The 24,139-nt window shown below is 38.0% G+C and overlaps 1 protein-coding gene across 2 annotated transcripts in view; it reads left to right on the plus strand.

Moving 5' to 3' along the window:
* Positions 1-24,139, plus strand: part of NFATC3 (nuclear factor of activated T cells 3) — a 131,552-nt gene that overhangs the window by 68,222 nt on the left and 39,191 nt on the right. For both annotated transcript variants that reach the window (XM_059382018.1, XM_059382019.1), the window contains exons 4-8: positions 947-1,146; positions 9,078-9,250; positions 12,428-12,568; positions 19,861-19,916; positions 20,930-21,056. In XM_059382018.1, coding sequence (XP_059238001.1) covers positions 947-1,146; positions 9,078-9,250; positions 12,428-12,568; positions 19,861-19,916; positions 20,930-21,056 — 697 coding nt within the window. The remainder of the gene's footprint in view (positions 1-946; positions 1,147-9,077; positions 9,251-12,427; positions 12,569-19,860; positions 19,917-20,929; positions 21,057-24,139) is intronic.

Below are 24,139 nucleotides of genomic sequence, written 5' to 3' on the forward strand. Positions count from 1 at the left end.
TCAAGTCATTCTTTATGTTCCAGGGGGTTTTTTTGTTTTTTTAATTAATTTATTTATTTGTCAGACAGAGAGCACTAGTAGGCAGAGAGGCAGGCGGGGGGCGGGGGGGCGGGGAAGCAGGCTCCCCGCCGAAGCAGAGAGAGAGCCCGATGCGGGACTTGATCCCAGGATCCTGGGATCACAGCCTGAGCTGAAGGCAGTGGATTAACCCACTGAGCCACCCAGGCACCCTGTGTTTTAGTTTTTAATTGTTATGTGCATGATGATGGGTCATACTGATGCTACTCAGCCATCAGATTGGATAGGGGAGTCTCCCTAAGTGCCAAATGTATACTTCTTTAGGCTCTGTTTCCTTTATTTTCCTCCATCTTTGTGGCTTTTTTTTTTTTTTTACCTCCAGCACCTCCTGGTCCTCCCTCTGTATACTTACCTTCACCTCAACAATAGTGAAGGAAGAATACCAGAGAATGTCAGGTAGCCCAGCCTGTTAAGTCAGTTGAAATTTTAAGTTGGTAACGTATCTAATAGGCTTTTTGAGATTCTTCTAAAACAAACTGTCTATGATTTTAATAGCCTCTTAGAGGAGCTTCCTGCACACCCAAGTCTTTTAAGTCTGATCTGGATGGTTAATGTTGCCTGACAAAGAGAATCATCATTCCTTTTGGTTCTTCATAGCATTCTGTAAGAAGGCTTTGTAAAATTTGTATTGTTTTAGATATTTATATAGGAAAAAGCCCTCGTCCCTTTGTAACATATTCCAACATTTTATAACTCATAAACTTCTGAAATGTGGAAGATTGTTCACTTATTTTTCTTACTGTTATCTTTTTGAAATAACATTTTCTGTATCAATAATATGTTACAAATATAATAGACTTACTCTTCTAAACTTATTGTAAATACATGGATAATGAATTGTATTTTTCCATTTGTTCTTCCTACTTAGCTCCTGGGCTATAATGAAAAGCCGATAAATCTACAGATGTTTATTGGAACAGCAGATGACCGATATTTACGACCTCATGCATTTTACCAGGTGCATCGAATTACTGGGAAGACTGTTGCTACTGCAAGTCAAGAGATAATAATTGCCAGCACAAAGGTTCTGGAAATACCCCTTCTTCCTGAAAACAATATGTCAGCCAGGTATCTTGAAACATACCTCAAAATGGACGGTTCTTTTTTTTTTCTTTTTTCCCTTAAACAGCTTTCAGAAAAAAACATTTCTTTTTATAGTACAGAAATGAAGTATTCATTGTTCTAAATTAACAGAATAACATTATGTAAATAATCATAGTATATTATCTAAGATTGGTAACAAATTTCCAGAAAAGAAATTCAGTTCACCATAAGTTTATGAACCATCTAGGACCAGCCAAGTGTTATATTAAATGATAGAGAAAAATATATTGGACTTTTTTCAAGTTGCTCACAGTCTAATAGGATAGACAGTAATAATTGCAATACAGTTATTATAATTGTTAAATTTCCTTAAGGAAAACTTTGACCCTATCTCCAGGTGTCCCGTTTGACTCATTTCCAAATAAAATGAAGTAGCTAGCTTCTGAATGAGAATGCTTTAGAGTTTTGTTCAAGTTAGGAGTATATGTAGTTTATTATATGTTAGATTGTATGTTAGAAAATGAGTGGCATAAACACTAGACATTTAGTTTGTTATTCCACAACAGAAATATACAGGCATTTTAGGAATAGCACGATGTCTCCATAAGTCATTGGTGCTCCAGACTCTGTATTTTTTCTTCTCTGCTATTTTAACATGTGTCTTCTATCCCCAAGATACAGAATGGCTACTAGAGCTCTAGCACATCACATCTAGCCATCACATCACATCCAAGCTATAGTCCCAGAAGGAATAAGGAGGAAGGGTAAATGAAAACTTCCATCTGAGTTAGCCTCTTTTTTATGTTATATAGTGTTATGTTATGTTATATTATTTATATATATTTTTTTAAAGTAAGCTCCTTGCCCTATGTGGGGTGTGAAATCACAGCCCTGAGACCAAGAGTCACATGCTTTACTGAGCCAGCCAGGCGCCCCCTGAATTTGCCTCTTCTCGAAGAGCTTGTCACAGGGGAGCCTGGGTGGCTCGGATGGTTAAGTGTCTGCCATTGACTCAGGTCATGAACCTGGGTTCCTGGGATTGAGCCCCACATCAGTCTCCCTGCTTGGCTAGGGGCCTGCTTCTCCTCTCCTACTGCTCCACCTGCTTGTGCTGTCTCTCATGCTCTCTCTCTGTGTCAAACCAATAAATAAATGTTATTTTAAAAATAAATAAAAAAATAAAGACTTGTCACAGAAACCTACCCAACACATCTCATTGTTCATCCTTGTATATAAGGAACATCTGGGATGTTTTGTTTTCTTTCTACTTGAGTACTTTTCTGTCTAACAATGAGAAAAATGGGGGGAAAGGAAATTTAGTATGCAACTTTTAATTGGTCACAACTAGGCATTTTAAAGTTACAGTGAGGTTTGTTACATAGATTATTTCAAACTACGGTATAGACCTTTCTTAAAATGACAGTAACATCCATTCCAGGCTATTGCGAAAACACATACATAAAATTAGATTTTGGTCTCTAGCTCTCTTCCTTTAAATTTATACTTAAATAACTTTTTGGGTAAGCTGCATATACCCCTGAAGGCATACCAATTTGTGATATAATTCTATTATTAGAAAATAAGAATTGCCGGGCACTGTGTGGCTCAGTTGGTTAAGCATCTGCCTTCAGCTCATGTCATGATCCCTGGGTCCTGGGATCGAGCTCTGCATTGGGACTGCTCCTTGGGGAGCCTGCTTCTCCCTCCACCTCTACCTCCTCTCTCTCCTTTCATGAATAAATAAAGAAAATCTTAAAAAAAAAAAAAAAAAAGAATTGTCTTAAGAAATAATCAGTTATTATGGCTCAGTTGGTGAAGCATCCAGCTCTTGATTTTCGGTACATTGGATTTAGTAAGGAGTCTGCTTATCCCTCTCCCTCCTTTATCCCTCCCTGTACACACATTCTTTCTGTCTAAAATAAAATCTTTATTTAAAAAAAAAAGGAGGAAAAAAGAAAGAACTTACCTTGTTGACTTTTCCCCCTTGTTACCTATTACTAGAAAAGACAAGTTAATATAAATTGAAATAAAACCTACTTTGTTTACATGGATGGTACTCAATAACCCAACCCAGTTCTCTGCCTCCAGGCATCCTATTTGACCCATTTTCAAATAAAGTGAAGTGGCTAACCACTGAATGAGAATGTGTGCATGTGAACTTCTTCCCTTTTACTCTAGGATCTTACTTTTTCATTTAGCATCAAAAGCATATGAATATACAGTTGTAATAGCTACAAAGATGAATTTAAAACTCAGTTGACCCATCTTTTTTCTAAGAACTCAAAAAATTGATCCCTAGAAGATAGTTTGCAGGCCATGTTTCCATTTGTTCTTCTGGGTCTTAAAAGCAACTGGACTTAAATCAAGTTCAATAGAAAGTTACCAGAAGCTTCTTAAACTTCTTAACTTTGTTTTGTTTTGTACTTTTTTTAAAGATTTTATTTTTTTATTTGATAGAGAGGGAGCACTAGCAGGAGGAGCAGAGGGAGAGGAGAAACAGGCTCCCCGCTGAGCAAAGAGCCCAATGTGGGGCTCGATCCCAGGACCCCGGGATCATGACTTGAGCTGAAGTCGGACACTTAACCAACTGAGCCACCCAAGCACCCCATACTTCTTAACTTTGTCTGAAGGATAGAATAAGAAATATCCATATGAATAATTTCATAATCTGAAAAACCACTATTAAAAATATTAGCTTTTAAGTTGGTCATTATTACATATATACATATACACAGAATCTTTAGAAGTTAAAGGGAGAAGCTGGTATTTCCTGATGGCATGGTAGGTTTTGCTTTACCAGACAAGGAGAGACGTATAAAAACTTACCACATTTATTTTTTGCCTTGTTCTCCAGAAGTTCACAGTCAAGTTTGGTTACAGTAATTATAGTAATTTGTATAACCCTAAATTTGGAATATATTTATTTCCTGTTCTTCTGTTGAAAGTTTTTTTTTCTGTTTTCCTTGACCTAATTTGTATTTATGTTGTAAAATGCCTCATCCTTTCTAAAAATAATGTATAAATCAATAAACAAAAAAGAGTACACAAATTTCTAAAATTTTCAAGAAATTGGGAAAGCTTCACATATCAATTAATTTGAGAAAATCAGCTAAACATATCTCTCTTATCCTTTTCCCATCTACTAGTATGTGGAACAGACTGTAGTCATGACTCCTGTCCCTTCCCCAAGAGGATATGGCATATGTTGCCTACCTGGATCAGACCAGAAAGCAAAAGCTGCAGAAATACTATTGTTACTAGTTACATACAGCTAGTGCCCTCATCGCACCCTCGCACCCTGTCAGGTGCACACCTGAACTTTCTCTAGCCATTCTATCCACCCTGGCCTTTTAGATTAGGGACAGGAATTCTGTAAGAAGGCTTGTGGCAACATTGTGTATGTCCAGAAAAGGGTTGAATAAGAAGCAACTAGGAGGGGTACCTGGGTGGCTTAATTGGTGAAGCATCTGAGTCTTTGATTTCAGTGCAGATTGTGTCAGGGTTGTGAAATTGAGCCCGGATTCAGGCTTCACACTCAGCAGGGTGTCTACTTGAGATTCTCTCTCTCCCCCTTCCTCTGCCCCCGCTTTCCCTGCTTGTGCTCACTTGGTCTCTCAAATAAATAAATCTTAAAAAACAACAAAAAAAAGCAACTAAGAAGTTACACAAACCTAAGGAAACTTCTTCCCTGTATCTTAGCTAATAGAGCAGCTGATGAATGAGGCTGTTTTACCTAACAACTAATTATAAGCTATAGTTATTGAATGTATTATAGTGTCAGTAATGGTAGATAAATAATTTGTGCATGATAAGACCATCATTGTTCAAAATAATTTATGTGTAAGTTAGTTGTAGTTGTGTTAAATGACTCTTATTCTCTAAAAACACTAAGGTGGGGAAAGCTTGGCAGATATTCCACTTGTTTTGCCTACTGTCCCATAGGCGTGGTCATTTCAGTCCTAATTTATTTTGCATGTGTAAGACTCTTTATTTAAGACCATTATACTAACTCATTGCTGTAAGCACCCTACAAGATACTTTAAATATAAGATGCCATTATTCATTGCCTTATCCTACTCAAAACTCCTCCCTGTTTTTAAAACTAGATGAATATGGATATGGCGGTATTATACTCTGACCTAAAATATAGTTATATATTGGGGATACCTGGGTAGCTAGCTCAGTTGGTTAAGCCTCCGACTCTTGATTTCTGCTAAGGTCATGACCTCAGGGTGGTGAGATCAAACCCTGTGTTTGCCTCACCCTAGGAGGGAGTCTGCTTCTCTCCTCCTTCTCCCTCTGCCCCCTCCCCTTGCTGTTTCTCTCTCTGTCTCTCTCTCTCTCTCAAATAAATGAATAAATCTTAAAAAAGGAGGGGGCACCTGGGTGATCAGTCAGTTAGGCATCTATCTGCCTTCAGCTCAGTTCATGATCCCAGGGTTCTGGGTTGGAGTCCCACATCTGGTTCCTTGCTCAGCAGGGAATCTGCTTCTCTCTCTGCCTCTGCCCCTTTTTCCCCCTTCCTTACCCCCCAACTGCTTGTGCTCTCTTACATGCTCTCTCTCAGGTAAACAAATAAAATCTTTAAAAAAATTGAAAAGTAAATACATTTTTTTTAAAAGATAAAAATAAGGGGCTCCTGGGTAGCTCAGTCAGTTAAGTGTCTGCCTTCCAAAAGGGTCGTGGTCCCAGGGTCCTGGGATTGGTCCCCACCGTTGGGCTCTCTGCTCAGCAAGAAGCCTGCTTCTCCCTCTCACTGCACCTCACCCTGCTTGTACTTTCTCTCTTTCTGTCAAATGGGTAAATAAAATCTTTTTAAAAATATCTTAAGGGCGCCTGGGTGGTTCAGTGGGTTAAGCTTCTGTCTTGGGCTCAGGTCATGGTCTCAGGGTCCTGAGATTGAGCCCCGCATCGGGCTCTCTGCTAAGCAGGGAGCTTGCTTCCCCCTCTTTCTCTGCCTGCCTCTCTGCCTACTTGTGATCTCTTTCTCTCTGTCAAATAAATAAATAAGATCTTTTTAAAAAAATCTTAAAAAAAGATAAAAAATAAAATACAGTCATACTTGTAAACAAAATTGATAGTTATTTTTATTCCTCTGTGTGGTTTTCTTGTTGGTCCAGTCTTTTCCTGCATTTTGTAGCCAGAGGTATATTGTGGGGTTGTTGTTGTTGTTTTAAGATTTTATTTATTTATTTATTTGACAGAGAGCAAGCACAGGTAGGGGAATCAGTAGAGAGAGAAGCTGTTTACTCACTGAGCAGAGAGCCTTATGTGGGGGTCCATCCCACGACCCTGGGATCATGACTTAAGCGGAAGGCAGATGCTTATCGGACTGAGCCACCAGGTGCCCCGTGTAGCCAGAGTTTTAAGATTGTCATTTCTGATGCTCATTCTATATCTTCTCTTAGAAACAGCTCTCTGCTAAAATACCTTCCCTTGGTTCATCCAAGTGTCTCAGGTCAGTAGAGCATGTGACTCTTGATTTCAGTGTTGTGAGTTTGAGCCCTATGATAGGGGTAGAGTTTAAAATAAAATAGTACATACATATATTTATATAAAATACCTTTCCTCAAAACTCAGTAAAATGGATAGTCTCTGGTATTTCTTTCCCCTTAATGATTTACATTGGCATGTTAAGATGAAAAATCACAAGTTGCCTGGGTGGCTCAGTTGTTAAGTATATGCCTTTGACTCAGGTCATGATCCTAACGTTCTGGGATCAAGCCCCACACTGGGGCTTCTTCCTTTCCAGCTCCCCCGTGCTTGTGTTTCCTCTCACTATCTCTATCTGTCATAAATAAATAAAATCTTTAAAAAAACAAAAAAGGATGAACAATCACTACCTCATACAATTTGATCAATACTGGTTGAGCTGAAGTGCAGGTGTTCAATATTAGTTAAATATAATTCATTATCTTTAAATGGCAAATACTTACTTTCAAAAGTGTTTTTTTTTTTTTTTGAAATTTCTTCTGTGTCTTTCTGATCATGAAAATACTCATCCTTTTGAGATTCTTTCTCATGCATTATTCCTTTTTGAGAACCTAGTTCTTTAACACATCTTGTCCTCACAACAACTGCTGTAGGCTCTTGGCAATGAGCACCAGAGTTGGGACTGTTGATAGATAAAGCAAAAGGACGATGACAAGGAATACCACAAGAGAGAGTAAACTTTAACTAGAATGTTGATTATTAAGTTACCTGTTTGCTTTCTTCTTTAAATATGTGAATAAGGGGCACCTGGGTGGCTCAGTCATAAGCATCTGCTGAGAGAAAAACCACAAAAACTTAGTGTGTTTATACTACAGCTTTATTTATAACAGCAAAATACTGGAAACCCCATTAAAGCACTGATGAAATCAATTCTGATATAATTACATGTAGGTACCAACATGGGAAAAGGTCCGAGTAAAAAAAAGTAAGGAGCAGGGATGCCTGGGTAGCTCAGTCCTTAAGCATTTCCATTTGGCTTGGGTCATGATCCCAGGGTCCTGAGATTGAGCCCTGCATCTGGCTTTCTGCTCAGAGAGAAGCCTGCTTCTCCCTCTCCCACTCCCCCTGTTTGTGTTCCCTCTCTTGCTGTGTCTCTGTCATGCAAATAAGTAAAATCTTAAAAAAAAAAAAAGGTGAATACAAACATATGTTGTAGGTACTGTTGTTTCCTACCATGATTGTGAGTTAAGCAGCCATACAAGTAATAAATTTTGAAGATAATGAAATGGTAGACCTTAAATACCAAAACGTTAATTTTATGTGTGCATACTTTAGAAATGAATCTTAGAATCTTAGCCCGATGGATTTTTTTACTAATTAACATAGCACTAGAAAAGTCTAAATATGCTATTAATGACTGATTAGTAGTCCTACAAGTGAAATCTTTTCTGGCTTGGTTACTTTTATAGAATTTAACTGTCTTTTTATTTTGTATTTCACTTACCTAGTTTTGTAAAACAAACCACTCTAATAGTTTCATGGCTCAAAGTAATAACTGTTCATTATTTTCATGATTCTTAAGGTTGGCTGGACTCAGCTGGTCCATTCATGTGGTGGCAGCTGGGATCACTCATGCCCCTGAATTCAGCTGGAAGCTCAACTGTGTTTTGAACATCCAAGATGGTTGGATGTAGCTGGAATAGTTGAAGATTGTCTTGGCCTTTCTTTCCAGTTTGCCAATTGGACTTCATGGTGGCTCAGGGCTCTAAGAGAGCAAAAGTGAAAGTTATGAGGCTTAAATGGTGGGCCCAGGACTTAACCCTCATAACTTCCACTGTATCAGTTGGTTACATTCTGTTTGTCAAAGCAGATCATAAGACCAGCTTTCAAAGGGAGTACCTAGGTATTCCACTTCTTGATGGGAGAAGTGGCATGCAGGTACAAGAATGGGCAAGAATTATTAACAGCCATCTTTTTAGACAATCTGCACGCTTACCATTATATGTTTGTCGTTGATAATATATTTTTTAAAGATTTTATTTATTTATTTGACAGAGAGAGAGAGAGAGATCACACGTAGGCAGAGAGACAGAGAGAGAGAGGAAGAAGCAGGCTCCCCACTGAGCAGAGAGCCCGATGCAGGACTCGATCCCAGGACCCTGGTATTATGACCTGAGCCGAAGGCAGAGGCCTAAACCACTGAGCCACCCAGGCATCCGTTGATAATATTTTTAATCTCAAAATTGACATAGGAGAAAATAGCAGTCATACTTTTTTTTCTTTTTTTTTTTTTAAGTGGGCTCCATGTCAAGGTGGGCTTGAGCTCATGACCCTGAGTTCAAGATCTGAGCTGAGATCAAGAATCAGACACTTAACCAACTGAGCCACTGCGGCACTCCATGCATTTTTCTTTTTTGACCTGATTTTAGGTAGTGATAGTTCTTCCCCGCTAGGTTGAGCTAAGTTGTTGAGGACCACTAAATATCAGTAAGCAAATAAAATTTGTCTATTTTTCTCCCTAGTATTGACTGTGCAGGTATTTTGAAACTCCGCAATTCAGATATAGAACTTCGAAAAGGAGAAACTGATATTGGCAGAAAAAATACTAGAGTACGACTCGTGTTCCGTGTGCACATCCCGCAGCCCAATGGAAAAGTCCTTTCTCTGCAGACAGCTTCCATACCTGTTGAGTGCTGTAAGTGAGCTTGTGATGTTTTCAGATTTTGTTTATAATAAGCCATTTTCTGTTTTGTTTATAATGTAATATTTGGATCAGAAGTATAAATCGAGGCACAGAGATTAGATGTCTAATGTGATTTTCTTGTATGGAAATAAGCTGCTTGTTTAGGTGGGAGGGGTGCTGATTTTGGAGTTAGGAAATGGGTTCTCATGATAATTTGACCATAGGTAACTGTGCCTGTTACTGTGCCTATAGACAAATTCTCTTGACCACAGTTTTCTTAATCTATAAGAAAAGAAGATGGACTTGATGACATCTGAGAACCAGTTGAAGCTATGGTTCTGATACTAAGTATCCCTTGGTCACCCTTGTTTAATTAAAATGTGAGCCTTCTTAAAAAAAAATGTGAGCCTTCTTGTTGAAAGATGCCTATCTTTGCAAGCTGACGTCTCAGCTAAATAAAGACTTTTAGGAGTTTATTTTTTGGTTCGTTTGTTTTATCATTAATCTATTTATATCCAATTGAGAAAATGAAATCCCTCCTCCCCCCCAGTTAACAAAGGCAAGAAATGAGAATAGGCCCTAGAACTTGGTGCCTACTCCAGCTCTGGAGAACTGTGAACCTCTCGCAGGTTAGCTGGTAGGACTGGAGTTTTGAGACTGCTATTTAGATGTTTAGGGCATAGACTTAGAAGTGTTCTAATTCCATGTCTAAATTTTGTGTAGGAGGAAACTGAGGCACAAGCTTATTTGCTTGCTGGTGAGAGCTGTGCCTAGAACACAGGTTTTCCTAGTGCTCTTTCAGTTATACCATTTTATTTCTGTCAAAACATGCATTCCTGATTTGGGATCAAACCTACTGCATTACCTTTCTGTGCTCCTTTTTGCTGTTTGTTGAATTGCACTACTACTTTATTATTTCCTGGTTGGCTTTCGGAATCACTGAGCAAATCCATGGTAATAGAATTCACTGTAGAAGTAGTTTTATATTAATTTTAATAGACAATACAGGTATATGCTACAAAATTCAAAAAATACGGAGTGAAAACAAATTTCCAGGTCAACTATTTCCGCTTCTTAGAAGCAGCTGTCATTGCCATTGTTCTTATTATCATCCCAGACTAGTCTGTGCCAGTATAAGCGTATGTGTATCTATTTTTTAGCAAAGCTCAATTATTTAAGTTGATAGAGTAATTCGAATTTTTTTTCTAATTTTTAATTTTTTTATTTTTTATAAACATATAATATATTTTTATCCCCAGGGGTACAGGTCTGTGAATCGCCAGGTTTACACACTTCACAGCACTCACCAAAGCCCATATCCTCCCCAATGTCCATAACCCAGTAATTCGAATTTTTGAGATGAAGTTATTATAATGATTTTCTATTTTTTCTTTAAGTTTATTAAATTAATATGTGATTATTGCAAATATAGAAATGCAGAATGGTACAAAGAGTAGTATGGAAATCTTTTGTAATACCACTGCCCTGAAGTAGTCACTATTAACCTTTTTTTTTTTTAAAGATTTCATTTATTTATTTGACAGACAGAGATCACAAGTAGGCAGAGAGGCAGGCAGAGAGAGAGGAGGAAGCAGGCTCCCTGCTGAGCAGAGAGCCCGATGCAGGGCTTGATCCCAGGACCCTGGGATCATGACCTGAGCCGAAAGCAGAGGCTTTAACCCACTGAGCCACCCAGGCGCCCCAACCTTTTTTTTTTTTTTAATTTTCTTTTTTTTTTTGTATATATTTGAAAAATATATATCTTTTAGTTGAATGTACCTGCTTATTACGCCTTTGCCATTTGTTGAACACAATTTTGCTCTTTCTTTGAATGTACCTGCGGTGGCTAGTTTCCACCATAAATATCTAAAACTTGAAATAGTCTACATCTTAGGCTAGCCAGTGCTTGTTGTCATTTCCCTTCTCTTTGAGCCATTTGGAACATAAGTATTTTCTGAGGTCTAAGTTAGTGCTCAGTACTTTCCAAGTTGTAGTTGATCCTATATCCCAGACCCATGTCCTATGAAAAGGGTCCGTTTTAACATTCTCTTTGAGTGGGACAGTGATCCCAATTCACATACATTTTGTAGCTTGGTATTAAATACTTGGGAGAGCCAAGAGCCATAGTGAACTGGCTATGTGTGCTTCCTAAAGGTATTCAAGTTTAAATTTCTTTAAAATGTGCTTGCCAAACAAAACAGCTGATCCTCAAAGCCACCAATTTTCCACCCACGAAATAGAACTAAAAGCAGACCAGTTTTCCAGCTGTGAAGAAGAGCACATAATTCATACTTTTTATTTGTTTTAATCCAGAGAAACCTAAATAAGCATTTGGCAAGAAGAAACCTTACAGAACCTAAGCAGTCAGAAGAAGTATAATCTGTAGCTTAAAGCTCAGACAGTTAAAAAAACAAAGAAAGAAAAGAAAACTCTAATAGAATCTCACAATATATAACAATTTGAAATCAGTCAATATCAGAGAAAGGTGACCAAGGTCACTGTTTATAAAAGTTGGTAATTTAAAGATTGGCCTTTTCTTAAAGACTTTTCTTAAAGACTGGCATTAAGAAAGACTATGTTTCACATACCCTGGCAAGAAAGAGTGCAGTGCACTGTGGAAACATTTACTTCCATTTTTAAAAATTCAGTGTGTACTTCATGTATGCTTCAGTTATTTAGAAAATTGCCCAGAATGGAATCCTGCTGTCACAGTAATGACCTGTATATTTTCTTGAGGAAAGAGCTAATTTTTTTCTTTTAGAAACTTGTCTTCTTTTAATTGTATGCAATATAATTACATATGTTTACATTGATCTGCTTTATATAGTTACATTAGATTTATCAATTTTAATAGTTGTATGGAAAAAATGTATTGAAGACAAGCTAAAAGGAGAAAAGTGGATGAAATTAATGTTTTGAAGTCAATATGAGGTTGTAGACATTGACTAATTTTTCTTTTGTTGGTTTCTTTATAGTTGTAAGAAAATTCTTTAGAAATCACACAAATCTAATAAATCTATTTTGTTTTCTAAATAATAGTGGATATTGCTACCATTGTCTCAGACTTAAAAAGCCCAGAGTTTGCTTCCCTTTATTTTTATTGTATAGCTTGAATTTATCATTTACGTATGGAATATTTTAAACTAATATTTTGTTTCTTCTTAACTCGTAAAAAAAAACCAACAACAGCTCAGCGGTCTGCTCAAGAACTTCCTCATATTGAGAAGTACAGTATCAACAGTTGTTCTGTAAATGGCGGTCATGAAATGATAGTGACTGGATCTAATTTTCTTCCAGAATCCAAAATCATTTTTCTTGAAAAAGGACAAGGTAAGTAAGATTTAGTTGATTGACCTCAAAATAAGGGGTAGAAGGAATAAAATAAATTATTCAGATGTTTCACTAACATTAATAACAAAATAGTTTTCCTAAAGCTACAGACATCATTTACACAGATTTGTTTTTGGAAGCCATACATTTCTTAAATTTTCACATAAATGTTGAATTCTCATTAAGGATGTTTCAAAAGCAGTATTTCTACTCCTTTGTATACATATACTACTCAAGAGAATTGACAGTATGTTGCACAGAAACGAATATTTGCAGCCACATTATTCATAATAGCCAAAGTGGGAACAATCCAAAATGATCATAACTGTTATGTGGATAAACAAACTGGGGCCTATCCATATAATGGGATACTAATCAGCCATAAAAAAGAATAAAGTAATGATTCAAAACACACCACGAGTGAACCTTAAAAACATGCTAAGTGAAAGGAGTCAGCACACAGTGTCCCAAATCAGCAATCCATAAAGACTGAAAGATTAGTGGTTGCCACTGGAGGGAGGGGAATGACTGTTAATGGGCATGGGGTTTCTGGAATTAGGTAGTGATGGGGGTTATAGAGCCCTGCGAACATACTAAAAGCCTTTCAATGTTATACTTTAAAAGGGTGAATTTTATGTATTTTATATATGAATGTATAAATTGTGTCATTTTCAGAAATGTAGAAGGATTCTGTGACTATCAGGATGTTTGATTTAGCCCTTCTTGAGCATATTTAAAACAGTTTTCCATTAAGCTCCTGGAGGACAGGGACTACCTCTACAAAGAAACAAAAAAACAGTACCTCCCGCATCTCACACAGCGTCCCAGGAACCTGCAGGGTGGTGGAGGTGCATGAAAAAAACAAACACTTTCCATCAATTATTCCTTCTGATTTTTTAAAGCATTTTTAAAGTCGTGAAATACCTTTTTATAAGAAGAATATAACACATACTCATACCTCCTACCAAGTTTAAGAAGTAAGACATTTATCTCTGAAGGCCTTTTGAAACCCCTTCCCAAATGGATTCTACTCCTAAATCAATCCATGTTTTTCTTTATAGTTTTATGTATTTTCTCTGGTTTTAGGCTGTTTTGCATATTTTCTTCTGAAAATTGCTTTTTTCAAAGGTCAACATTAATGTTTTAAGATTGATCCATGTAATAGAAGATCTTTCATTTTCACTTCTTTATAGTTTTACTGTATGAATTGCCACAGTTGATTATGTTTCCTCACTGGGTATTTGGGCTGTATCCAGTTTTTGACATTACCAAACAATAACTAGCAGTGCTACTATGAACATTTTACTGCTTATCACCTGGTGGACATAAATAAGAATGTCATAATTCTTTTTTTTTTTTTAAAGATTTATTTATTATTTATTTGACAGACAGAGATCACAGGTAGGCAGAGAGACAGGCAAAGAAAGAGGAAGGGAAGCAGGCTCCCCGCTGAGCAGAGAGAGCCCAGTGCGGGACTCGATCCTAGGACCCTGGGATCATGACCCAAACTGAAGGCAGAGGCTTTAACCCCCTGAGCCACCCAGACACCCCGAGAATATCATAATTCTTATATTTTGTTTATCTGGTAGGTGTAAAATGGTATCTTGAACTTTGATTTTGAATTTCCCTGACATTTATTGAGGGTGTTATGGGTCATTTATGTATCCTTTTTTGTGTAATATCTGTTGGTGTTTTTTGCTCATTTTTTTCCATTGATACAGCTTTCATTTTCTTACTGCCTTATGAGATTGTTTATGCATTCTGGATATCAAAGTGAGTTGGTGAAGTGCCTCACTTTTTCCCATTCCTTAAGTGTATGTCATACAATTTTACCTTCCTTTGAACGTGTAACTGAGCTAATTTCTGAAACCTTCAGGGGTGGGGGCTTTGTGGGACTATTGGTTTCTGCTATAATTCTATTCATGGGTATAGGACCATTTATGTTTATTTCTTCTTGAGTTATTTTTTGTGATTTATACTTTTCCAGGTTAAAAAAAAAAAAGGCAAACCTTCAGTCTGTTTCTCCTTTACTCTCACATTGTTACTACATTCACAATACTTCTGACTCCAGATGTGTGGGTTTCCCATATATCAACCAATTCTTTGAAATGAGCTGGATTTTTTTTTTTTAAGACTTCATTTATTTATTTACTTGACACAGAGAGACACACAAGAGAGGGGAAGTGTGAGAGGGAGAAACAGGCTCCCCGCCAAGTAGGGAGTCCAGTGCAGGGCTCCATCCCAGGACTCCTGGATCATGACCTGAGCTGAAGGCAGACGCTTAACAACTGAGCCACCCAGGCACCCTGAACTGGATTTTCTTAATTAAATTCAATTCTGACAGTATCTGGAGTTAGCTCAGACCACAGCTTAAGGGCTCAGTACCATAAGACTGCCCCCTACTTCAAATGCCAGTCAAAAGTAGTAGGTGCCCAGTTGCCCACATCATCGTTCTGACTTGGCTACAAATTGGAGGTTCCCATTACCCCTATCTTGGATTTGATCATTTGGTAAAGCAGAACTCCGAGCAATACGTACTTGTATTTACCAGTTTACTGTGTAATAGAGAATATCATAAAGGATACAGGTGAACAACCAGGTGGAAGAGATATGTGGAATAAGGTATATGGGAATGGGTGCAGGGCTTCTCTATCTTATGGACATGCCACTATCACAGCTACCCCCATGTGTTTGACAACCCAGAATTTCCCCCAGTCTCTGGAGTAATTTAGTATTTTTATGGAGGCTTCACCACACAGGCTTGACTGATTATTCCTTATTCTCCCTTCTCTGGAGAATGGAGGTGGGGATGAATGTTCCAAGGTTCTAATTATGGCTTGGTCTTTTGGTGACCAGCCACCATCCAGGGGCCCGCCAGAAGTCACCTCCTTAGAACAAGAGATAGTTCTGTCACCCAGGAAATTCCAAGGGATTTAAGACCTCTGTGTCAGGAACTGGGGTCAAAGACCAAATACAGGGCGCCTGGGTGGCTCAGTTGGTCAAGCATCTGCCTTTGGCTTAGGTCATGATCCCAGAGTCCTGGGATCGAGTCCCACATCGGGCTTCTTGCTCAGCAGGGATTCTGCTTCTCCCTCTACCTCTCCCCCCCCTGCTCGTGATCTTTCTCAAATAAATAATTAAAATCTTAAAAAAAAAAAAAAAAGACCAAATACAAGAACAAAAGGTATTCCTTGTGCTATTCGTATCACTTAGAAAATCGTAAGAATTTTAGGAGCATTGGGATGCCGGCGTGGCTTAGTTGGTTAAACATCTGCCTTTGGCTTAGGTCATGATCCCAGGGTTCTGGGATCTAGTCCCATGTCAGGCTTCTTGCTCAGCAGGGAGCCCGCTTCCCCCTCTGCCTGTCACTCCCTCTGCTTTGGAGTTTGAGCGCTGTCTCTCTCTCTCTTTCTTTAATAAATAGAATCTTTAAAAGAATGTTTTAAGGAACTTCAGGAGTTTTATCCCAGGAACCAGAGGCAGAGACCAATATATATTTTCGCTATTATTTCACACAAGGATTTTATTTATTTCACTCAGTTTTCAAATTTGTTTGACATTAATTTGGTTATAATACTGTATTTCTGCATCTGGAATTACATCCCTTTTTAAAAATGTATTCTGCTGTTATTTGTGCCATCTCTGGTTTTTTAGCCAGGGTTTCCAGAGTACTTTGACTTTATTGATCCTTTCGGTTGGTATTTGTTTTCTGTTTCCCTCGTTTCTGTGTTTTTTTCTTTTTTAGGGCTTAATATGTTTCTTTTTCTTAATTTAAATGGTAATCTCATTTGTTTTTCATCCTTTCCTCTTTTTAAAACTTAAGTATTTAAGGCTATACATTACCTTTGTTGCCTCTTAAAATTTCAACACCTATTTTTTCCCTGAATACTCTTTCTTAGGGTTTAAGTAAGTTTAAATCTTTTCATACTAAACCTTTCCCATTCTGTTGACTCTGACATCCTAATAAGCTGTCATTTTATTTCTTTCATTTATCATCTAGCCTCTCAAAAAGGTAATGTTACCACCTTTATTTCCTTACCTGCTACTTATTCTTTCGTTCTCTGTATTGAAACATAACCTAAAACTTTTGACAGTCAACTACCCACACTTCTTGACAGTCTTTTCTTTCTTGGCCTTTGTGTGATTGTATTTACCTGGTTCCTGGCACATTTTTAACTGTCCTCACTCATCTTTTTTTAATCAGTTTTTCTGGCCCTTAAGTATAGATGTTTCCCAAGGTCCTTGGTTCAGCTTTCTTTTCATTATGTTCCTTCATTCTAGGAAATTTCATCAGTCATCATCATATCTCCATCTATAACCACATTATATTTTTTTAAACTTCTCTTATATACTTTTTACCCACCAAATCCTGTATAGATGGCCCACTGATACTTAAATAAAAAATCACATCAGATGTAACAAACCAGTTTGTTTCACTGGGTCCCCCAACTTGATTAAAAATGTTACATCTCCCTGTTCTTAGGTGGGAAACCGTATTTTTTCATGTGTTTTCCTCCTTAAAATTCACTTCCCGGGGCTGCATGGCTCACTCATTAAACATCTGCCTTCAGCTCGTGGTCCTAGGATCGAACCCCACATCAGGCTCCCTGCTTGGCAGGAAGCCTGCTTCTCCCTCTCCCACTTTCCCTGCTTGTGTTCCCTCTCTCACTGTCTCTCTGTCAAGTAAATAAATAAAATCTTTTAAAAAATAAATAAAATAAAATTCACTTCTTCCAATTCCTTTGATCCTGACCCATACCTGCCTGTCTAAAAGAAGTATCAGTTCTGTATCGCAGTTTATTAATTCATCAATTATTTATGAAGCATCTGTTACATGACAGACACTAGTCTAGGCATTGGGAATATAATGGTGAATAAAATCTTAGAGTTGCATGCTTTGATGGCCTACATTCTAGTGGGGAACAGACAATAAAGATGTGAGTGAACAAGATAATTCTAGATAAAGGTACTATGAATGAAGAGGGTAAAGTGATAGTAACTGAATATTGATTTATATCAGGTGGTCAAGAAAAGTCCTTCTGCAGCATTAATATTTTAAGCAAAAGAAGAAGTGTAAGGAAGAGATAGTATCTCAGAGCTTCCCCTTTCTGTTATAAAAATTCATTTGTGCCTGAATATAATAAATGTCTATTTATGTAAGGCAGTTTCATGATAGAATTCCTTTATTTTTGAGTGCTTTTAGTTTAAATTGAATCATGTTAAATGGTAGCAATTACTGGTTTCAGATAAGATGCAGCTGTGAATATGTAACTCCCATTCTGAAAGCACCATCAGTAATCCCTTCATATTTTAGGCTCCTTGACATGGCATTTAGGTCACTGCCTTTCTTTCCAGCCTTATTTCTTACTCTTCCGTGAGTCATACTTTATATCCCACCAACACAGCTGCTTATGGTTCCTTGTATTGTGTAGTTTTTTGCCATCTTGGCTTTGCTTGTGCCCTCTCTTCTGCCTAGGACCACCCCACTCCACCCCGTCACTTGAATTCTACCTTATTTTTAAGCTTCAGTTCAAGAGCTCAGGAAACCTTCCTTTACTCACCCCTTCACCAAGACTAGGGTAAGAATCCTGAATTCTCTTGGCACATTCAGAGTGCACCTTTATTACTGTAACCGCCACACTTTATTATAATAAACTGTATGTATTTACCTTTCATCTGCAGACTTGAGGGTAAGCGTATCCTTTCATCATTAACTCAGTAACCCAAAGTGCATGGCCCATCAGGACCCAGCAAATGATTGTTGAACTGAGCTGTATTTTTGTGTAGGCATAGCATTTGTCTGTAGTATCTCTTGTGCACAAGGGTAGCCATTATCTAGTTACCAGACTGGAAAATGATTGTCACAATTAAGAAGGTGTTTGATTGAGCCTTTTCAGATATGAAAAGACTTTCAGATGAAGTCATGCTAACTGTGAAGATACTTGTGAGAGTTAGTCAATGGGCAAATGCCCATGACTTAATAAAGAAGGCTTTAGGGACGCCTGGGTGGCTCAGTTGTTGCGCGACTCCTTCGGCTCAGGTCATGATCGTAGCTCCTGAGATGGAGCCCCGTGTTGGGCTCTCTGCTCAGTGGGGAGCCTGCTTCCCTGCCTCTCTTTGCCTGCTGCTCTGCCTACTTGTGATCTCTCTCTCTCTCTCTCTGTGTCAAATGAATAAATAAAATCTTAAAAAGAAAGAAAAAAAGAATGCTTTAGAATACTGCACATCAGACTAGAGTGAGAGCTTTAGTAGCATTTGGGGTTCTCCCCCAGGTGAACAATTCACTTGAGAGGAAGAGACAGAAAATGTGCTGGCCAGATCTTTGGATGACACAAACATGGGAAGCCTAGCCAAGTACATTCAAAGACCATCAGTGTCTAAAAAGATCTTGACAAGCCAAGAAATCCAAGTCTAGTAGGGAAAAATTAATCTAATAAGTGCTGGGAGAAAAAATACGTAAGTGCAGTGTAGGAGTTTGAACTTGGTGGTAGGAAATGTAGTGGACTGAGGGAAACTATGGTACACTAAGTGTAAGTCAGTATTGTGCAGTTGCCCCAGGAAACTTTTATTAACAGACACAGTGTCTTCACATAAGGTGGCAAGAACCTTAGTTGCTGTCTACCATGCTGGGTCATTTCCCACCTGGGCTGTTCAGTTCTGGGCTTGGTACATTTGGAGGGAGATGGTCGTGTTGGAGAAATGTTCAAAGAAGAGTGGGCAGGAAGGCTAATTAATAAAATACTGTGTAAGAGATAGATGCAGAACTGGGGAGACTAGCCCCAACAGAAGAGGAGACACCTGCAAACATAGCTGTTTTTAAACATCTGGAAAGCTACTCAAGAGCAGAGGACCCCTCAAGATTTTTTGGATTGTTGGGCTGCAAGGGGTAGTTCTTAAACCACTGATGGGATATTGTAAGGAGGCAGATTTCATCTGTCATGAAGAGCTTATCTAGCAGCAGTGACTGTCTAGAGATTAAATGGGTTACTTCGTGAGGGAGTGAGTTTCCCATTACCTAAGGTATATAAGCAGAAATTGGCTACCACTTGGTGGAGGTGCTCTCAGAGGATTTTCAAACATCACTCAACAGAATAAACTGGGGGGCCTGCTATCTCAGGTAGCCCAAGATCTTTCTTCCCATTTTTTTGTCATGGGTACATACTTTATTTTCATAATGGAAGTCCGAAAAAGATTCCCTTTGCTTATTGAGCTTGTGATACTAGATACATTAAATGTTGTTTATATACTTTCTGACTTGAATTACTTTTAACTGTAAATTTTTTTTTCAATAGATGGACGACCTCAGTGGGAGGTAGAAGGGAAAATAATCAGGGAAAAATGTCAAGGGGTAAGAAATTTACTTTATTTCTTTTTAAATACTTAAGAAGCATGATGAGAAAATCGGATAATGCCACTTTATGTTATAGATGAAGACTCTTTTATCTGTTGTATGAAAGAAAAGTAAATTCGAATTTTTAGAAGTTTGGACATTAGATAGGTACTTTCCTGACACTAAAATTAAATTTAGGATAGATAAACAATTGGTGTCTTTCCCTTTTATTAGAAGGTTCTTACTGATGTTATCACAAAACTTTTTCTCTGAATGCAGTGAAGAAATCAAATAAATTCAGTAAAGAACATATATAATGGGCAAAAATTAGGGGGGAGAACAAATCCTCATGGGTTTGTGTATTTAGGATTATATTTGCATCTGTTCAACATTAAGCTTTCCAGGATTCACCACTGAACGCTGTGGTCCCTTCATCCTGGTTGGATTGGTGACAGAATCTTCTGGGGTAGAGAATGACACTGCACAGTGCTCTCCAGAGACCTGGAGAAATTAGGTTAAGGATTGCAATTGGTTTGGGCTAACAGTTTTCACTCCGCTTGTGTAAAATTATTTTTTATGTAGGAACAGATCTTGTATATTGTCAGTTTAGAACATTTTGAATGTGAAATTTAAGAAATCTAAACTATAGCACAGCTCAAGAAATATTAAACCTGACTGAAAACCAGAGTAGACTTCCACTTAAGATCAATAGCAACATGTAATATTCAGTAGTGCAGAGTATCTCACTACGTAGTATATAAGACTGTTTTTATTTCTGCTACAACTAGAACCCAACTGGATGACTAAAAGGTAATTTCTCCTTTAGTGGTTTACTTTAAAGAATTTATCTCTGTTGAGACTAGAGTTTCTTAGAGTAAATCTCCAGATGATTTACATGACCAGTTGATGTGCATAATTATCTATGATGGGAGAGACTGTGTAGTTAAGGCTCAAGAGTCATGGTGAGTTTAGCAGGTGCATTTCATTTTTAGTTCTGAGTGTAACACAATCTTGCTTTCCATGCTCCTTAGGCTCACATTGTCCTTGAAGTTCCTCCATATCATAACCCAGCAGTTACAGCTGCAGTGCAGGTGCACTTTTATCTTTGCAATGGCAAGAGGAAAAAAAGCCAGTCTCAACGTTTTACTTACACACCAGGTATGGGAAGTCGTGATGGTTTACTATAGAACTTGCTTTCATAATGAATAAAAAGTTGTTCGATGAAACCTATATGGCAATGTTTAAGGTAGAGTGCTTATAATCAATAAAAATCCCAACATACGCCATTCTATCAAGTTTGTGTTGACTTTTAAATTTAGATGTGGTTTTAGTTGTTATTTTGTAGTTATTTATTATAAGAAAATCAGAAGATTGAATATAGGTTTTAAATCTGTTTTTCAGTAGCTACCAGAAATCACCAGCACTACAGTAAAGGCAGGTGTTTGTAAATATGTGTGAAGTCCCCTTGTGTCCTGAGCATTGCAGGAAGGTAGTGTGTTCATCTTAATCATTTCCATTCAGATGAAAAATCTCCCATTAGATTTTCATTTGGCCAGTAGTGACTACAGCATACTATGGGCCATGGGGAATATAAAGTTGTTGCCAGAATTTCTGGTTGTATAGATGCACTCTAATAAAGCTTCCGTACTGCTTTCTGCAATAGTTCAAATGGTGTAACTTTCCAGGTCTTGGTTGTGACACATAAATATTATTTGCAGTAATCACGCTGAACAAATCTTTATAGAGGCCCTCTCTGTTTTAGGCACCGTATTAGTCACCAGAGCATATGATAATAAAAAAATCATAGTGGACTTTACTCTTCAAAACTTATTCTTGCGGGGCGCCTGGGTGGCTCAGTGGGTTAAAGCCTCTGCCCTTGGCTCAGGTCATGGTCCCAGGGTCCTGGGATGGAGCCCCGCATTGGGCTCTCTGCTCGGCGGGGAGCCTGCTTCCCCCTCTCTCTCTGCCTGTCTCTCTGCCTACTTGTGATCTCTGTCTGTCAAATAAATAAATAAAATCTTTAAAAAAAACCCAACTTATTCTTGCAAAAACTTCTTTTTTCCTTAAGATTTATTTGTTTATTTTAGAGAGAAAGAGAGAGAGAGGGAATCTCAAGTATGCTCCCCACTGAACTCCAAGCTTGACACAGGGCTCGATCCCACAACCCTGAGATCATGACTTGAGCCCAAATCAAGAGTTGAACACCCAACTAACTAAGCCACCCAGACACCCCCTCTTGCAAAAACTTTTAAATGGTTTATAGTTAATGAAAATAATGAACACTTAAATTTGAAAGGGTACTGGTTATGAATGATCATTTGTCATTCATATTCTTTAAAGCCTGACTGTATTTCACTTTTAGCCTCTAAAAGCATTTATAAGGGTGCCTGGGTGGTTCAGTGGGTTAAAGCCTCTGCCTTTGGCTCAGGTCATGATCTCAGGGACCTGGGATCGAGCCCTGCATCAGGCTTTTGACTAAGCAGGGGACCTGCTTCTCCCTCTCTCTCTCTCTGCCTCTCTGCCTACTTGTGATCTGTCAAATAAATGAATAAAATCTTTAAAAGAAAAAAAAAGGCGTTTATATTCCTAAATCTGAAAATTAATATTACTTGATCATGTTAATATATTACTTGGTAATAAAATATTTCAGATAGTTTTCAAATAGAATACAAACATTCTGAAAGATTTTGGTTAGCTTTTTCAGTATTAATTCAGTAAGTATTTGAGGGTGCCCACCAGTTGGGTGAAACCTATCTCATTTCCTTTATCATGGAATTTATAATCCAGGGGGTCAAACAGAAGTTAATGAATCACTGAATAAATTAGTTACTAACAAATTTGTAATTAGAAACTGTAGTAAGGACTCTGTAGGAAAGGGATATGATGCTATAGGTGAAAATAACAGAGGGACCCTTGCTTAGGCTAACAGGTTGAGAAAAGGCTTTTATGTGAAAGTAATACTTGAGTTGATAACTGGAAAATAATAATAGTTTAAAGACCTGTTGTATATGTGTGTGTGTGTGTATATATACATGCATAAGGTACTGTTCTAAGCCCTTTTTCTATTTATTCTTTTGAACTCATAATAGATGTATGAGATAGGTTATTATCTTGTTTTATAGATGAAGAAACTGAGTAGCTAAGTATTATGCCCACAGTCTTAGAACATTTAAATCTTACAGCCAAATGTCATGCATAGGCAATCTGGTTCCAGAGTCTGGGCACCTAACTCTTACACTAGAGTACATCTCAGGTTTGTTCATTGATTTAGCAGACATATTGAACACTTAGTGTGTGCCAAGTGCTATTCTAAGCAGTTTATACCTAATAACTAATTTATTCTCTTATTTTCCTGTAAGGTAGGTAATAATTGCCCTTTTCATTTTGCAAATGAGTGAACCAAGGTCACACAGCTAATAAGTGGTGAAGGTGAGATTTGAATCCAGGCAATCTGGCTGTAGAATCTATACTGTTAATAACTGTCTTAGAGAAAGTGAGGGAGAACATTTCAGATAAAGTCAACAGCACGTGCAAAGGTCTTGTGGTTGGTTGGATAATAGAGTATTAAAAGAACTTCAGTGGGTTAAGTGTCCAACTCTTGATTTTGGCTCAAATCATGATCTCAGGGTCATGGGATCCAGCCCTGCATTGGGCTCTGTGCTCAGCATGGAGTCACCTTGTCCCTTTCCTTCTGCGCCTTCCCTGTTCTCTTACTCTCTCTCAAATAAATACATTAATAAAATCTTAAAAAAAAAAAAAAAGAGGGGTGCCTCAGTTAAGTGTCTGATTCTTGGATTTTGGCTGAGTTCATGATCTTAGGGTTTTGAAATGATTCCCTGCTTCACGCTCCATGTTGGGCATGGAGCCTGCTTAACATTCTCTCTCCCTCTCCCCTCTCTCTATCCTCTAATAAAAAAAGAAAAAGTTGTAGGGCACCTGGATGGCTCAGTGGTATAAGCCTCTGCCTTTGGCTCAGGTCATGGTCTCAGGGTCCTGGGATCGAGCCCTGTGTCAGGCTTTCTGCTCAGCAGAGAGCCTGCTTCTCCCTCTCTGTCTGCCTGCCTCTCTGCCTACTTGTGATCTCTCTTTCTGTCAAATAAATAAATTAAAAAAAAAAAAAGTTCCAAGAAATGAGCTTTAACAGAGAGGTAACGTGATCAAATTTGTATTGTAAAAACCACTTCCAGAGCGCCTGACTAGCTCAGTCAGTAGAGCTTGTGACTCTTGATCTTGGGGTTGTG

This window comes from Mustela nigripes, chromosome 17 (genome assembly GCF_022355385.1).
Source record: "Mustela nigripes isolate SB6536 chromosome 17, MUSNIG.SB6536, whole genome shotgun sequence".
In the NCBI taxonomy this organism is placed as follows: domain Eukaryota; kingdom Metazoa; phylum Chordata; class Mammalia; order Carnivora; family Mustelidae; genus Mustela; species Mustela nigripes.